Genomic DNA, 17,320 nt, shown 5'->3' with positions numbered 1-17,320 from the left:
TAAAGTTCATAAGGATTTTTGCATAAATGTAATACAAAAAAGAATAAATCAAATATTAAAAATGATTTTGGTCTACATTTAACTCTCAGTATGCTAGTTACATCACATGTAATGAGAAAAATCGGTACATCTGAATGAACATTCAATATTTGTAGTAAGTTTTTAAAATTTATAAATAATAAAAACATGATACTAATAAACCTATAATGAACTAGTAATATAACAATTAACAAAATTTTAATTGTATAAATTTATTGTAAAACACTTTCTATACAGCTCTAGGATCATCTTCTCCTGACTCATGGTACTTAATATATGTTTCCAAATGTGTAAAATCTTTCTTATTTTCTTGCCAACCTCTGTTTGGAGCATTTTTATATTTAAATGTTGATTTCTTCTCACCATATATCTTGTTTATATCTTCAATATGATCTCTATATTTACCAGCTACAACTTTTTTATTAGTAACAGGGTCTGTTATGTCACCATATGGGTACAAGACTTCTTTTACTCTGTGAGTAATCAATCTAGTGAGTCGTTCTGGCAGAAGTTCAACTATGACTATATCACCAGATTTACATTTCTTTTCAGGATCATGTGCATATACGAACTCATGTTTTGGGAAAAACTAAAAGATGAAACAGTATATTTATACATAATATATTTAGTGAAAAGTAATCTTAAAACATAAAAACATATCACAAAGGAACTTTAAAGTTGAAATAAGATTGATGATGATTGAGAATAAAATTGACGAAAAACTAGAGTTTTTGGTACTTTGGTGACAATCATTGCAAATAATTTATTGTAAACTGAACCTAAGAAAAATACAAGTTTAACTGTTCCTAAACATGTTGGACCAAAATGAATGTAAACATTTGTGTCTGCTTGTAACAGTGCAATGATTGTATAGCATTGACAAGACATTAAGAAACTGGCCTGTGTTGTGAGAAGAATAATTTGTGAAATGTCCAAAGCCAAAGGTTTATCATTGATTACATAGACGTATATTGCAAAAAATAATACATACCATATTCAAATTGGTATCAAGTTCTAGACGTTTCACTTTAAATTTGGATGCTCCTTGTTTAAGGCATGGTACACATTGCCCTAATAACATAAAAGTTTTATTTATGGCTGGCACCAACATTGCCATTTTGAGTTACAGGCTACTTCCTATATTGTTTCTATTTCCAATAATTGAATAAAATATATAAAATAACAATCCGTCTTTTTTTTTTATCAAATATTAGGTTATGTTGTGTCATTTTCGTGCCAGATGCCAGTGAATTGTTGTCTATAATTATGCTGCCTTACAGCCATTATTAACAAGAAACACAATTCTATTTTATATTACGTAACATATTAAACGATATTTAATTATAAATAAAAAGCTGTTTTTAAGTTTATTGTTTATTTTCATTGAAAATGCTACATGTTAAGTTTTTTCCTACAGATTTAGATTGTTCACAACAATATATTTCACCGTTTTATATTCTTTCATTGGTATTATGTTTTTATGCTTTTTTAATTTAAAGGAAATTCAAACAAATATAATGCATTATGTGAATATTTTGCAATAACTGCAAATATCTTTTGATATAATAAAATGAAATTAACTTAAAATTTAAACATTAGCGTATTCTGACATTCTGTCCTCGTCTTCTTCTAGAATCTAGAATGACATATGACATTTAACCTAACCTAACAAATAATGTATAAACAAAAATGTTTTTAACATAACTTAAGTATTTTAATATTTTCATATTTTAATCGAGAAATTTTGATTTTTATCAATGGTAGAATGACTTCGCTTTTTAAAAAGGTGGAAACAAACAATGCAGAACAATTAAGATTACATATTGTATTTAATGAGAATAATTTTAATTTGGTTATTTTAGAAAAATCCAATGCTTGGAAAGCTGAGGTAAATATGAAGATCGAGAATTTCTTAAAATGCACCAAAGGTGTTAACTGTATTGAGGATAACAACCTTGGTTATCCAATAGTTACGGAAACAATCAATATTTTATGTAACTGCTGTTTATTTTTATCATTCTTACATGATCAAGTGCCACTTGAATCTTAGATATATAAATAGTTCATTTATTCTTTATATTATTTTCTTTGGAGTTATATGGATTTTCTTGCAAAATCATCAAAACTAAAAATTCTCTAAATGTATTAAGCTGATTATTTGTACAAAATTTCAATGTTGGTAATGAATAAATACTTTTCAGATTGTGGACATTTGTTATTGTTGTCCAATTACAATGTTTATTCCAGTGTGTTTTAAGAGTTTGTTTAAGTAAATTATTGAACAATCTTTATGATTTGTAAACTCAACTTGGCAAACATTTTTTGTTCTGTTATTTTTTCTGCATCCATTCCTCTGTTTTGTATTTGCATAAAACAAAAACATTAAATTTTGGGAGATGTCAACAAAAATATAAATGTTAACTGTTTTTCAAAAGCAGTATTTAAAATGTAATACTTGATGTAAAATGTGTTACGTTTTCCTAATATAACAAATTGAGTTATCAACACTACAATATTCCTAATATTTATCTTGACCTGGGGTCTCAAGTCAGAATTGTAACTCTTCCTTAGATAACATGTATTTGGTTGATGAATTTTCGTTTTTACCACCTCTTTATGTGCAACAAAGTCAAAATGTGTGCCATACAACATTAATATGCAATTTTAAAAAATATGAAATTTTTGGAGAAACAACCACATATTTGCCAATTTTTCCTCTTTCAAGCAACTTTAACGAGGGGATGTTTAAGAAAAACTTTTACATATAGTATTCGGTAATAACTAAATTACCAAAATTTGTGTCTCATTCTTGCCCTTAACTAACTTCTAAAACGTTAAATTTGTTCCCCAAGGATGTGATTTGACAAGTTACACAAATTGATTGATGATTGAATCATTGATATACACTATGCCAGTGTGAACATAGTATTCAAATATCCATAACATCTCTAAATAAGATAAAAATGCCATATGAAGGCACATGTGAATACAGGGAAGAAGTTGAGGAAGGATGGAGACCTTCTTAAAGGAGACAGTATATAAAAAACAAGAAGATAAGCTACAAAGTAGAAAGGTTGAACACAGAAACAGTAAGTAATAATCCAATAAAAATAAAACCATCCATCAGTGATACAACTATAGCAGAACTAATAAAAGAATTTATAAAATATTTCTATAAGAAATTAAAGTCAAAGCTAAGTTGGGGGAGAAAATAAATGGACATCGTTAGAACAAGAAAAAGCCAATTGATAGAAATAAGAGGAGAAAGACAAAGCTTCAATAATATATCCACTGGAATTTTTAGAAATATTAGATATCAAAAGAATAAGATCAATGAATCTAAACTTTATAACAATTGTGAACATAAAATAGTTAAAGTAGGTACAGTAGATAAGATGGTATTAACCAGATATTGTTACCAGTCATACCTGACTAACATTTAATTTTAATCATATCTAAAAATTTTCCATTTATCCTTCTATGTTTTCCCTAAAGTAGTGTGCTATATTTTTTCACTATTGTTTAACACATCAATTCAAATGGTTTCTTTTGAGCCTTGTTGGTCTAAGGTTGGTATTATCTCTGCCTTGTGTTGGAAGTGGAGTTGCTCCTCTTGCTTTTTTGTGTACCTCCTAATCAAATTGTTGAAATTTTCCCTCAGAAATGCCCCTCAGAACCTTGTTTTGAAATACTTGAATTATGTTTTAGCAGCACACTTCCATAGTTGTATACTATAGATTCAGACTGACTTTAGGATTTGTTTATAAATTAAAAGTTTATATTATATTGACAACTCCAAGTTCTTGGATTGAGTTTCTTTCAAGCAACCAATAATTTTTTCTAAATTTGAAGTCAAGTTCTTTTCTTTTTTTGTGTTCTTTCCATTTCAGTTGAGTGTCTGAGGCAATACACATATATTTTGCTGTCTCTTGTCAGGAAATGGTTTAATTACTTCTATTAAGTTTTGTTTGTTAGTTTTTGTAGAAGACCCAACTAAACATGTAGCAATTTATTTTCATTTAATTTTATCATCCACAAATTTGTCAACTCATTTATTTTGTTGTCAGCTTCTTGAAGTTTCCCTGGGTCCTGATTCTAATTGAGATTTCGACTCAAAACATGTCGAAATTAATATGGCGACGTCGAAATGCGACTTTGCGAACCTTGTGGATTTCAGCTGAACTAACCAAACGACGTCACTAGTTTTCGACTTATCGAAATTAATTTCAACCACAAGAAAGTGGTTGAAATTTCATTTCGAGTCGAAATTAATCTGACATGACTGACTGGACTGGGAGAAGTGAACTTAGGTTCAGTTTAAGTAGGCGGTGTTTTGATCCTTGCAAGGAAAACTGAGGCAAAAAGTATCAATATGGCTGTGTTTTACGGACATTTGCTAGTTTTGGAGGAATTAGAGAGGTTAGATATCCGACGTTCATAACGGAGGATAAGAATAATGTTACGGGATACTCAAAATTCTTTTTCACTAAGTGATGCTCAATTTAGGCAGCAATTCCGGCTTAATAAACAAGCTGCAAATTATTTAATAAGGGTATTAGAACCATATTTGGAAGGTGTTTATGCCTCTAGGATACCCAAAATGTTTAGGGTTAGTATTACTAAGCTGCAGTAAATTTAAAAATATATTAGAATATAACCACTAAGTCAAATCTTAGTGGTTATAACTTAAGGATCTCCCACATCGCCTTTTTTTTCTTGCCATCTTTTCTTTCAATTCCAAATATAATTGAGAATGGCCAATATTTATGATTTAACAACTCAAAGAAGAAAAAAAAGACGTTCACGTAACGTAAACAAAACAAACATTCAACAAGCGTAGTGCAGCCAATAAACAACAGGGCCAACCCAAATTTTCAGCAGTATCAAAATGATAAAGTAAATATCCCCAGTTTTAACTACAATCGAAATGAATGAGAATCGCTAGCGATTGCGACTGTCATGGCGTAGTCGCTTTTAAATTTCGACATCGAAATGAAATAGAATCAGGGCCATGATGTTTCAACCAACTGTCAGAATTACTTTGCCATCTGGGAAAGTAGCCAAAATCTTGTTATTGAGGTATATAGAGTGTACAAAATAATTATAGCCAATTGGATCTCATTCTTCAGTTTCTGGAAAATCCACACACTTCAAGTTGGTACTATTCACATTTCCAATTGCTATTTATTTACTTTTTAATTTGTTAACTTTTATTTTTAGGTTTCATGTAATGATATTGAAAAATTAGCAAAACAACTTGACCTAGACGCTGAAGAATATTATTCCACCCTAAAACTATATTTAGAAGATACTCCAGATAATGTAAATTTTAAGTTAACAAACAAAGAATTTCTATGTTACTGTAATGAAAATAGTATTAATATAAAGTATTTTTCCTGTAAACTTAAAAAGGTAACTATATTTATATTAGTTATACTAACGTACAGTAGCTTATGTCACAGTGAAGTGAAATGCAGTTCAACCCCTTGACACTCTTAGTTATCAGTCTGACTTTTAACAGTAACATCTCATTTAAATTCCAATTGTATTAAAATATGCCTTAAAGGTTTATTTATACTTTGTAGTGTAATCATTTACAATTGTAGAATTATTTTTATGTTTTTTGTTTATATAAGTTAAGAACTTAGGAATATTTTTATGGGGATATTTTTATTGAATTTTTAAACATATACTAAATGCATTTAACTACATATAAACAAGTAGGTTGTTTTGGTTTTAATGCCAGGAAAACAAAATTTGTATTTATAGTTAAATGTACAGAGACAGCCTAATTAAAGGTGTTGTGATAAGGATAACATTTTTAATAATACTCTAGTACATTCTTCTCTTTTAGATACCATTCCAAGAATGTATATACGATTTATTAGATAGCTATGGTTTAAGTAATAATAAGAAACAGATCACAGATAATTCAACTGAAACATCAGAACTAAAAAAAGGTAAAAAGAATCAATTATAATTTTTCTCATGATTTATTTATTTCATCTTTCGTGATGATGAATATTTTTAGTTTTTGTTATAAAGATGTGTGAGGTGGGGTGATGAGAGTTATCTTATTATCATAGATGTGGAAACAAATTGGTGGTCGGAAATTAGTTGATTGATAGAGTTTGCATCCTTGATTTTTTTGAGCAGTAGTTTCTCAAAAAATTTAGACATTTTGGGGGTAGGAGGCTTGATTTATCTGATTATCTGGGCAATTTTAAACTGTATGGGAAAGTAACAGTCACATGATTCTATTGTATATTGATGTAAGGAGGACAATTGCCTTTTGAGGTAAGTATTTTATTACTGTTTTTACTATTCAGTCATATTCTGGAGCTTTGTATGGATTAATATATTGTTCTGAAGCTATTTTCTTGTGGCATTTTAAATTAATTAATATTTAAATGGGAATAAGCCACAATTAAAGGTTAAAATACATTTATTGACGTTTCAATTTCGAGAACGATTTCCGAAGTGGAAATTGAAACGTCAATAAATGTATTTTAACCTTTAATTGTGGCTTATTCCCATTTAAATATTAATTGATTAATATATTTGATCACTTGCATTACTTCAGATGACTTTGTTGAGTTCATTGGGAGTTACATTCGGCAAGGACTGTCCAGATATTCCATATTTTCTTCATTGCCGTGTGATGGAAGTGAAGTGAAAAAACTTAAGCTACATGTTCTGCAAATACTCTCACTTTTTCTTCATTTGACAGTGTCCAGCTATTATCCATGCTTCTTATTGGGTGTATTTCAACGTAGCTCTTGAATTTCTTCGTTGCTTTCCAGGCTGATTGTTCATCTGGTGATAGAACTGTGATGTATTGTTGAAAAGTCAATTCGGGAGTCTTGTAGAGTTTTATCTAGTATGTGTGCCATTCTATTTAAGTACATTTTATCTAATATGTTTTTTGATTTTTATCATCTTTTCCTAGCTCTTCTCAATTAATAGTTTTTTTATGTGTAATAGGATATGCTTTGTTTTGTTTTTGGTCTATTTGTTTGATATCTGGAGTTGCTAGCCATGCAGAATTCCGAATTGAGACTGTGAGGTATTAGACGGTAGCTACTATATCAGCTGGTCCCTTTAAGTTTAAGGTTATTTTTATTTAATTTTGAAATTTGTCCCAGTTTGTGTTTTATTGTGCATTAAGAATTGGGATCATATAAATGGACTGTAGGCAGAACTAGATGTTATGTCACAATATATGTCAGATATTCAGATAGTTATGGCAAAATCGAGAACATCGTGTGTTTTCCTGGGATCTGAAGGTCAGTATGTAGATTCACTTGCTGTTAGATAATTCATATTGTGTATTGAATAGATTCCAACCTTTGGGAGTAGTGAGTCTCGAATTCCAAACAGTGCTCTTTGCACTCGTCTCCTACATCTAAATTTTGGTACGAGAAGGTCAAAAACAAGTAGGATCCATAATATCTTGGGAAAGAGGGAAAATGTTACCAGTATGCTTTAGAACAGTTTGTCTCTCCTATGTTCATATTCCTTCGAATACGTATTAATCCACAATTAATCAGAGGATTCCCAATTGGAGCAATATACAGATGTTCAAAAAACGGTTACACAAATGAAGAGTTTTATTTTTCGACTGGATAAAACATTTTTGTCAGCATTTAAAGGCATCGAAAGAAGATCCAGTGCTTTTTATGTTAGATAACTATGGGAGTCACATTTCTTTGGAGATTTATACTTACTGCAGATCACACGGAATTGTTATGGTTTCACTTCCCTTTCATACCTCACACAGGCTTCAACCACTTGACCTTACTTTTTTTGGACTCTTAAAGAATGATTTAAACCGTGAGTGCGACTTGTATCTGAGAACTCATACTCATGAAAAGGTCACACATGAACTTGCTTCCATTTTTATCAGAGCATATCTGAGATTTGCCACGATGGACAAGGGAATATCTTGGTTTCATGGTGCAGGAATATGGCCCGTAGATCCTAATCAATTCTCTGAAGATGATTTCAACTTAGTAGACCACACTGAAGTTTCAGATATGTATACACATTGTAATGAACTTAAATGAAACTGACGATACCAACTATGATGACAGTGCTCTTTAGCAGTCGAAAGTAAATAAAACGGCACCACAAACAATACCGTCGAGATTTGACGAAACTCTGCAGATAATTCCAACTAGATATAATACCAACACAACCGGGACCATCGAGATGTGATAAAACTATGCAGAGAACTCTACCTAGAAATACCGAACCCCAACCTGGGCCATCGAGATATGATGAAAATATGTACTAAACTCCATCTAATAATGCCAAATTGAAATCAAACCAGCCAGCTGAAACCCAGCCTGGAACGTCAGGAAATGTTAAAACTCAGTCTAGTGTACCTATTGAAAAGCTAGCGCCTCTCCCTGTCAAAATTGTAAAGAAAAGTTCCAAATCACGTGCAAAACAACACTCATAAATTTTCACTTCCTCGACATTAAAAATTCAATTAGAAATAAAAAAAGAAAAGAGTAATCTTAAGAAAAAGCTGAAGAGGCCAAAAAACTGAAACCAGGAAAAGGATGACAGGAACCGTAGGAAAACTGGCTACTAAAGCAAAGAAACGACCTGTAAGCAAGAAAGCTGGAGTTAGAAACTTACATTTTGATGATTCTGGAGTCTGAAAGTTATGAGAGTACACCTTGTGGTGATGATGAACTAGATGATGTAGATCTAATATTAGAAAATGAGAAGTGTTTGGTGCGCGCTGAATTCGAACGAGAGAAAAAAAAATTTGGTACCGTTATGTAATGTGTTCGAATTGGGCGTATTCAGAATGTAGTGGTTGGTTAATTATACGTGCGATATGTGTGCCAAGATTGAACGGAAGACAGTCAGAAAATAAAATGATCTCTTTAGTGTGTTTTTTAAATTTTGTCTCTAATAAATTTGTTTTGTTTGCAATATTTGCTTTATTATTATTTATTATTTGCAATATTTATTTTTTTTTTCGAATGCAGCTTTATTTAATTTCTGCGCAGAATTATCCCGTACTTAGGGGAATACCGCGAAATGACAGTTTTTTGAAGTAATTTTTTTTCTTCAAGATCCGTCAAACTTTAAACGTTTTATTATGGGAATTACCTTCCCAATAGATACAAGTTTCAGTAGTTAAATTATGGAAGTTTGTGTGATTATAGGAAACTTTTTGTAAGTATTTTCCATTAGGTGCACAGAATTCCGTCGGTCTCTTCTATCCAGCTCTGTCAGCAGTGATACTTGTTAGAAAATTACACTATAAATGACGAAAATTGTCAGTGACTTTTTGTTTACACTGTTTCATTACTGTATTGTTAAACTTTAGACTAATATGTATATTTATATCTAAATGTAAAATATATTTATTAATGAATAAACTTTGTTTGTAGGGTATGCGAGATTGGAGGAAAAAGTGACGGAACTAGTAGATAGAAACTTGAATAGAGAACAAGAATTATATAGTAATTTTGTCCTAGTATTAAACGAAAAGAAAAGAAAAATTCAGCATTTAACTCAAACGATAGAGGCGCTAAAAGCGGGAAGACCGGTATTGAATCCCGAAATAAAATCGAGGAAACCGAAAACTTTAAAAAAAGAAAAAGAAGAAAAACAAAAGCATGAAATGAACGTTTCAGAATCAGAATCAAGTAACAATTCGGATGGGTATAACACCGATGATGAAAAATCGAAGAAAGAGGAAGGTGTAATAATTGAAGAAGCACTTCCCAGCACATCAAAGAAAGTTAATTATGATTCGATTTTCGACGAATCGGAAGATATAGGTAATCTGCCCAAAAGACAAAGGGGAATAAATGATTTTAAAGAAATTTGTAATACTCCAGAAATTAGCAAAGTACAGAAAATAGATAAAGAAACTGCAAGTGCCAATATAGCTAATATCAAAGAAGATTCTCAAACAGAATCTTTCAATACACAAGAACTCTTAGATTGTATTTAATACAAAAAATAGGTAATGCATTCATAAAAACTTAAATATTAAAGTTATCTTTGATTAACTGTTTGGGCCTTATGATGTATCATTTACTTAAATAAGTTCATACAAGTGTAAAACTCGGAAAATATACAGAAGATTACAGTATTCAAAACGTACTCTGTTAAAACAGTATGACGTATTATAATCCTGTGTTGCTATGTGTAAAATGACGTAGAAATTTCATTTAACAAGCAGTCACAGCACAAAATTACATATAATAGGACTTTTAATCACAAAATAGTGTCAGCCATTATTTTAATTACAGTTTTTTTGTAAGCAAATGTTAGGTTATGTTAGTAATATACCTAAATATGATAGACTTATATATTAACATATATACCGAGCAGTCTCTAGAGCTAAGTGACGACACCATCTTTGTTTTTATATTTGTGTTTCTATCTTACATCAGAGTAGAGAGACATCATGGACAGAGTAGAGAAACTCTTATATCTCGGCAATAATATCAATGTCAGCTGGGATCCAACATTAGACAAGGAAAGAGAGAGGACGCATAATCGTATGGAATTGACTGAAGCCTAAACCACAGATCACAGAATAATAAACAATCAGAAAGCCCACTCTGCTTGACAAGATAAGGTCGCGCAGACGGAATCAGCTATGTTTTAAACGAAACCAGTGCTGTTCAGTGAATCTTTATCTGGTGTGCATAGAAAAATTAACCCGGTTTAATTTAATTACGCAACCATAGACATAATATGCACTATTTTATTCGTACTTTTAGTTGAAGAAGAGATTAAATTATTTCAAACTTACTAAATTATTAATCTCTAATAATTTAAATTACAGTTCTGTTGTAGTTTGTCACAAAATTCTCAATCCGAGTCTATGTTTCCGTTTAAAACATGGCGATCGCGTGCTGACACACTTCAAAGGCGGCATCTGAGAGTGGGCATTCTGATTGTTATTTATTCTGTGCCTAAACCGGCACCAGAAAGGTTGCCAGGTCATATTTTATTTCTTCAGTAGATTGAGAATAATAAATATATATCAATACATAGATTTTTTTTTTAATTTATAATTGAACACTGACATAATGATCAATTTTTGAACATGATTTTATCATTACATATTTTTTAGTAGATCGATATAGTGTTTCAGTAAATTGAAGTTGAAATCAGTAGACCTGGTAACCCTGTGAGAGGTAGTAATGGGCAACGTACAGGCACCAAAACATGGCGGTTACATCGAAACTGCCTTCCCTTTTCGAAGGTTTATTAAATGAGCGTTACCTGTCTTCTCTCTTTCCTTGTCTGAGGATCCAACCGTAGAAATTAAAAGCTGTATAGAACAAGCTCGAGTCACTTTTGTAAAAATGAGGAACGTACTTTTCAGCCACGATCTGAACATTGACCTTCGCGTGACAATACATATTATTTTATAAACTTTTTATTTATTTATTTATTTTATTTTACAATAAATTTGAGCAGGGGTCGCAAAACCCATATGCCCATGTGAATACAATGTTATATAGTGTGCAATTAAAAGGTTACATTACAATAGTTACATATTAAGCACTAACTAACTAAATAAATATACAAAAACATAGGTAATAGCAAGTGTTTAGTACAAATTAAATGTTCAACTATGGAGCAAATGGTCATCCAGTTTATTTTTGAAGATATTGACAGATGGAGCATCTGTGATCTCAGCCGGAAGGCCATTCCACATCGAGAACATACGATTACAGAGAAAAAATTGTATAGTTGTTAAAAAAGTTTCCTTTTTAAACTTAAGTTTGTGGCCACGAAGACGAAGAAAATATTATGCAACTGATGATTAGTGGGTTCGACAGAGAAAGTACTGGCGAGGACTTCGGTATCCTCATAGTTACTTTGGGATATATCCCCATTATCATTTTCCAGTAAAAGTATAGAAACTTTTGTTGTCAACGAAGATCTAATATACTTGTACAATTTTTTACAGTTATTACTAATGGCTATACTCTCTTCGTAGCCAACACGAGCTTTATGTAGAGATTTCTTTAAATCTTTGGCAAAGACTCGATGAATTAGTAAATCCTCTATGCGATTTGTACGTCTATATTTGTTCCACAACTTTCTTTTATACTTGATCAGATATATTAATTCTCCATTAATCCAAGGTTTTCAAAGCCTTTATTTCTTTATTTCAAAATACAAACATTAGTTCGTATTTTGAGAACGATTTCCGAAGTGGAAATTGAAACGTCAATAAACGTACTTTAACCTTTAATTGTGGCTTATTCCCATTTAAATAGTAATTACATTAAAATGCCACAAGAAAATAGCTTCAGAACAATATAAATAATTATTGTACATATTTGCACCTGAAGAATTTTTTTCGGACACCACTGACATTCCGGAAACAAGATCGGTCATTGTTACAGCCAGTTTGGAGGCAAGTATTTATTCATAAGTTCCATCCTTATTATATTATATCGATGATTATATCAAAGTACGCAATCCGTTATACTGTAATGATATATTAAATGTAGCTGGTTTCAAAGATGGCCAACTCCATTTAGCAAAATTTTCAGTATAGGTAAAAACTGTTTAAACTACTTCCACACAATTGGTACGTTTGAAATTTTTTTTTGTTGATTAATAATTATTTCCAGAGCATCTTGGAGTAATAATATTTATGCTTTTTACTGTAGTTAAAGGGATATTTAACGTTGAAATATGGAGTTGACCGTGTTTGTAACCAACATGTGGAGATAGTCATTTTTGTCACCAAAAATATTGCTGATGGTGTCGCTGATATCTTAAGTCAGCAGTAAAATATCGGTAGCAATGCTTCGAGGCTTGCCCTATACTGAAGATTTTTTTAGTGAAAATAAAAAAAGTTGAAATATGTGTTAAAAATATTAATAATTTACTGGGTTAATACAATATTTGTCAATAAAATTTAAAAACCCGATTAATACACTAACAACAAAAGTTCTTTAGATACCTGCTTGATCGGTAGACAATATCTAAATCTTACAATAATTCTGAAACAAATGTCCACTACAACTTGGTTGACTTCCACGACTTCATCACAATCTGCAATATTTAAGCACTCACATTCAGGAAGTGGATTTTCAGGCATCATTTCATTATTGTTTATCACTTCGTGATACCATTTCATACCACTTTCTATTTCATTCCATTTTTCACCATAATGTTTTTGTAATAAAACGCGCACGTCTTTCATTTTTAACGAATTAACTTTGACTCCAAGCGTAAGTTCAGTTGGATTTATATTCCTTACTTTTTTCCCTGGTCTCATGACACTCAAACTTGAATTAATTGGGAAACTGTAGTTTTGTTCGCCACTGACAGTTACTGACTTTTGTTTCTTGGTCAGAATTAACTTTTTGACTTGTGAAATGAAGATTTGTTGGGTCTTTAACGCAGTTTTTAGCTTCTGACTTCCAATCTTGGTTGGTCCAGTATTTTCCTAAAAGTTTGACTGTCCCATGCTTACTAAACTCTGAATGATACTCTTCAAGCTGCACAATTGTATCTCTTTTCTTTACACTTCGTTCTATGCCACCAAAAATTATATCACTAGGCAGATATTAGTGACCGGTAACAGGAAACACAAGCTCCACTGTTGTGATTGAAGTTTTAGTCATGTGCAGTCAAGAAATGCACATCGTTAATACAATACTATCCTTGTTTTGACTTGGACACCCATCAGCTACTAGCCTTAAGGTGTCTTTTCTTTCAAAGTAACCAGTTTTAGATCTGCACTCAAGTTCTTCAAATACTGCAGAGGCTATTTCATTCGAAGACTTTTTTATTTCGTGTTCGGCCCAAGAGTAAATTGTTGCATTTTCTTTGCGTAAAGCTTCGGTTCCGGTAGAATATCCAGAAACTATCGTCAGAAAGATTATAGCAGTATAACTGTCTTGAATAGTTCACACTCTGATATGGGAGCTTTGGCAGAGGCATATTTTTTTGCATGTCGTACGACATTATAGCAACATTAGGTTCATCTTTTTTCAAAAGCTTAAAAAACCCTTTAGCACTAGTAGTGTGAACAGTGTACTCTGCTTTAATCCTTTGCAATATTGCCTCATTTTTTTTTGAACTTTAATTTTTTCTTTGTATTGAAGACAAGTTGAACACACATCTGTCGAAGGCCTTTTAAAGCTAATGTTGAACGTAGTTACGAATATGTGTCGAAAAAACGACTCTTTAACTTTAAATTCATCATTAACTGATTCTTCGTACATCTTCCACATTTTAGAAATAGACAGGGTGGAATCAAGAGAAATACGAGTACTCCTCGCTCTACTGAAATGTGATTATGTGCCTTTAAACTGCTTTACAAAATGTATTACAGAATCAGTTTTGTTTCTGATTGTGTTAACCTTCCTATAACCACCCCGAGTTTCAACGGGGATGAGACATCCGTCTTCTTTAAATCTTGTGAAAACACCTTCAACTTTGTGATTCCCAATACATTAATAAACGTGTTCCTACATATCTCTACTGCTGTTGTTTCAATACAATATTGGTAGGTTACGCCTTAAGTATGTCTTGTTCCGTCTCCTGGTCTGGTTCTTTTTGGTTGTTCTGCTGTGCAATACTTAAGAATGAAAGCATCTTGGCTGGCTTTTGTCTTTTCAGAATAAAATGCACTATGAAACCTATTTATATCTTGCATCTTCAATAAACTGCAATTTTTCTTCCCTCTGTGGCCACATGAAGGAGCATCAGGTAATCCCTTTGAACTGTACCTAAAACAAACATTGGATTCAAAACTAAAATACAAACTGTTTTATGTCAGGGGAACTTATTTTATTCTAACATAAGTTAAAGCAAAATAAAAATAATGTGAAAATAGATTAGGCCTACTAGAAATGGTCCATTTTCACTCTAATAACTAGGCCTAGGACTAAGTAATAGTAACTTTGAATGAATGTTATTTAAGTTTGTCTATTAGTTTATTCAATGTTAGGTTACGGTTTAATACTAACCTCAAAATCTTCTGTTTGGTTCTTTTCTAATTTGAAGGATTTGGTAGTTTCTTTCTTCCTTTCAATAAATGAGATTCTTTAACATTAGTTCCTTCCATGTCATTTCTGCAGGTTTATTACAGTAATATCTTTTTAGTATATTAGTAAAACTTTAAAATACTAAACAATAAAACAACGCCAGTCACAACACACCAGAATAGCTCAGTTCACTGCTGTCTACTGTTTCAACTGAGGCGGTGATGTCACGTGACAGAATGAAGCCGTCTGATTGGTGCTTTGTGGAGATGGCTGTTTTTGTCACCAACATATTTGAGAGCCGGCCGATTTTGTAACCAAGGGTACTATTCAAATGCAGTGTTAACATCGTTCTAGCCATTTTTGACACCAAAACTATTTAGATTTGGATTCCCTATGTTATTTTACACAAGAAACCGTCAATATCTGAATTTTCAAAAAAATGGAGTTGGCCCTCTTTGAAACCAGGCTACAGAATGCTGATTTGAAAAGTTTTACATAAATGTGTTAAATTTGGAGTTTAGATCATCTAATTATTTTACATAAATGATACGTGAGTCCTATTAGGTCTCATTGTTTATTGAAAACCTCAACTTATTACCGCCTCAAATTATTTGCCCTATTTATAATGTTATATTTATAATGTTAACACGTTTTATAAAGAATTATACACATTTAACTTTTTAAAATTTTAATAAACAATTTTGTTAAACTATGGCTTATTATTTGAATAGTTACTACCAATCTTTAAAAGTATCGAGTACCATATATTGCGGAATTAACGAACGGGGTCTATGTAGGAGGCGTTATAATTTCGAACTCTATAGAGTTTTTGGTGATCCAATCGTGAAAACCATCAAAAGAAACCATCTAAGATGTGTGGACTACGTTATGCGGATGGATGAAAGTGATCCTGTTGAAATAACTATGCTAAATAGGTCAGCCGGAAGAACAAGGGGGCAACCTAAACTCAGATATATGGACGGCGTGCAGGAAGATTTAAGGCAGATTGGAGTAGAAGAAGGATGGATGCATGTTTTGAAGCAGGTCAAGGCTCAGGAAGAGCTGTAGCGCCAACTGATGATGGCTTATTAGCAATACGTTTTCTACTTTTGAAGTGGAAGGTGTAGGAACCTATATAATCTTGTCACTAACAACGTATACAGAAACTAGTTTTTAAAAGAATCTAAAAACAGCCGCAACACTCATAGATCTAACATTAGCATACGATCCTGTTTGGAGACAGGGATTAATATATAAACTGATCCCATGCAGAAATCTTTAAGCATTTCCATCCTCAAAGAATATAAGCAAAAAGATTAATCTTAATAATGGTTTGACATGCCTGCAAGCGAATTTCGCAAGGTTGGATATGCTGACGATTGGACCCTTGCAACAAGCGTCAAATCCTTAAAAGCTATCGAAAACACTCACGAATGATCCATCCATCGTCAGCGAATACTTTAAGAATTGAAAATTACAACCCAGGACTACAAAAACTAAAGTTTCAACTCAATAGGCAAGCAAACAAAGAAATACGAGTGTATCTTTAAGAAACCAGAAGTGTCTACCTGACAAAACATCAACTGTGCGACACTACATGTGAGTCCACGGCATTAACCTTAATATCCTCCGCTCTTATTCTGATATATCCGGTGGCAGAATACTGTGCATCAGTGTGGTTGAATAGTAGGTATACCCACCTGGTCGACACTCGGCTAAACCGTGCAATGCGTATGATAATAGGTAAAATTATGCTTACTCGTTACGTTTTATGTATGGAGGTTTAGACAGGAAAATATGAAGGCAACACACCAGCATCTAGGGGTCCACAGGGAATAGTAAAAAGATTGCTGTCTCCGATTCGAAACTCTGATCGTAACGTAACGACGGACAGATATTACACTTCAGTGGAGCTTGCAGAAGATCTCCACAAAGACTTTGGTCTGACTTTAGTTGGCACTTTCCAACAAAACCGCAGGCATATAGCGGTAGTACTTAAGAGAACGTATTCAAATATGTTTTAATTTTCAGATCCAAAGTCTGAAAAACCACCAGTTCTCTTCTTTCTTATGTAACACGTCAGAAGCGTACAAAGATACTTCTCTTTCTATCGACCCAGGATTCTGATGATGTAAGCGGCGAATACAAAAATAAATCAGATATCAATCTTTTTTATAATGAGACTAAAGGAGGTGTTGATACTTTAGACCAGATGGTGAGAAATATACGTCGAAACGATCGACGCGAAGATGGCCACTCTCAGTTCTTTTCACTTT

At 32.2% G+C, this 17,320-nt stretch overlaps 2 protein-coding genes across 2 annotated transcripts; one reads left to right on the top strand and one right to left on the bottom strand.

Annotated features, from left to right (window-relative positions):
- Positions 1 to 190: 190 nt before the first annotated feature.
- On the bottom strand, positions 191 to 1,283 carry mRpS17 (mitochondrial ribosomal protein S17). Its single transcript, XM_072541632.1, has 2 exons — positions 1,031 to 1,283; positions 191 to 628 (listed from the first exon to the last, which is right to left on the bottom strand). Exons 1-2 carry the CDS (start codon positions 1,154 to 1,156, stop codon positions 269 to 271), a joined length of 486 nt encoding a protein of 161 aa, XP_072397733.1. The 5' UTR covers positions 1,157 to 1,283; the 3' UTR covers positions 191 to 268.
- A 416-nt stretch (positions 1,284 to 1,699) lies between these two features.
- On the top strand, positions 1,700 to 15,753 carry LOC140447944 (uncharacterized). The gene is made up of 4 exons (XM_072540890.1): positions 1,700 to 1,927; positions 5,260 to 5,451; positions 5,894 to 5,999; positions 9,453 to 15,753. The coding sequence occupies exons 1-4, from the start codon at positions 1,805 to 1,807 to the stop codon at positions 10,019 to 10,021; spliced, it is 990 nt and encodes a 329-aa protein (XP_072396991.1). The 5' UTR covers positions 1,700 to 1,804; the 3' UTR covers positions 10,022 to 15,753.
- Positions 15,754 to 17,320: the final 1,567 nt, after the last annotated feature.

Source organism: Diabrotica undecimpunctata, chromosome 8, assembly GCF_040954645.1.
Source record: "Diabrotica undecimpunctata isolate CICGRU chromosome 8, icDiaUnde3, whole genome shotgun sequence".
NCBI lineage: Eukaryota > Metazoa > Arthropoda > Insecta > Coleoptera > Chrysomelidae > Diabrotica > Diabrotica undecimpunctata.
The sequence above is the reverse complement of the archived record's forward strand: the minus strand, read 5'-3'. Positions and strand labels throughout refer to the sequence as shown.

Bases quoted from the DNA above. Each gene is read 5' to 3' on its own strand.
- mRpS17 (XM_072541632.1), bottom strand. From the start codon at position 1,156: ATGGCAATGTTGGTGCCAGCCATAAATAAAACTTTTATGTTATTAGGG. The intron at 629-1,030 runs GTATGTATTATT...TTCATCTTTTAG, and splicing joins TTGATACCAATTTGAATATG to TTTTTCCCAAAACATGAGTT.
- LOC140447944 (XM_072540890.1), top strand. From the start codon at position 1,805: ATGACTTCGCTTTTTAAAAAGGTGGAAACAAACAATGCAGAACAATTA. The intron at 1,928-5,259 runs GTAAATATGAAG...TTTTATTTTTAG, and splicing joins CCAATGCTTGGAAAGCTGAG to GTTTCATGTAATGATATTGA. The intron at 6,000-9,452 runs GTAAAAAGAATC...CTTTGTTTGTAG, and splicing joins AACATCAGAACTAAAAAAAG to GGTATGCGAGATTGGAGGAA.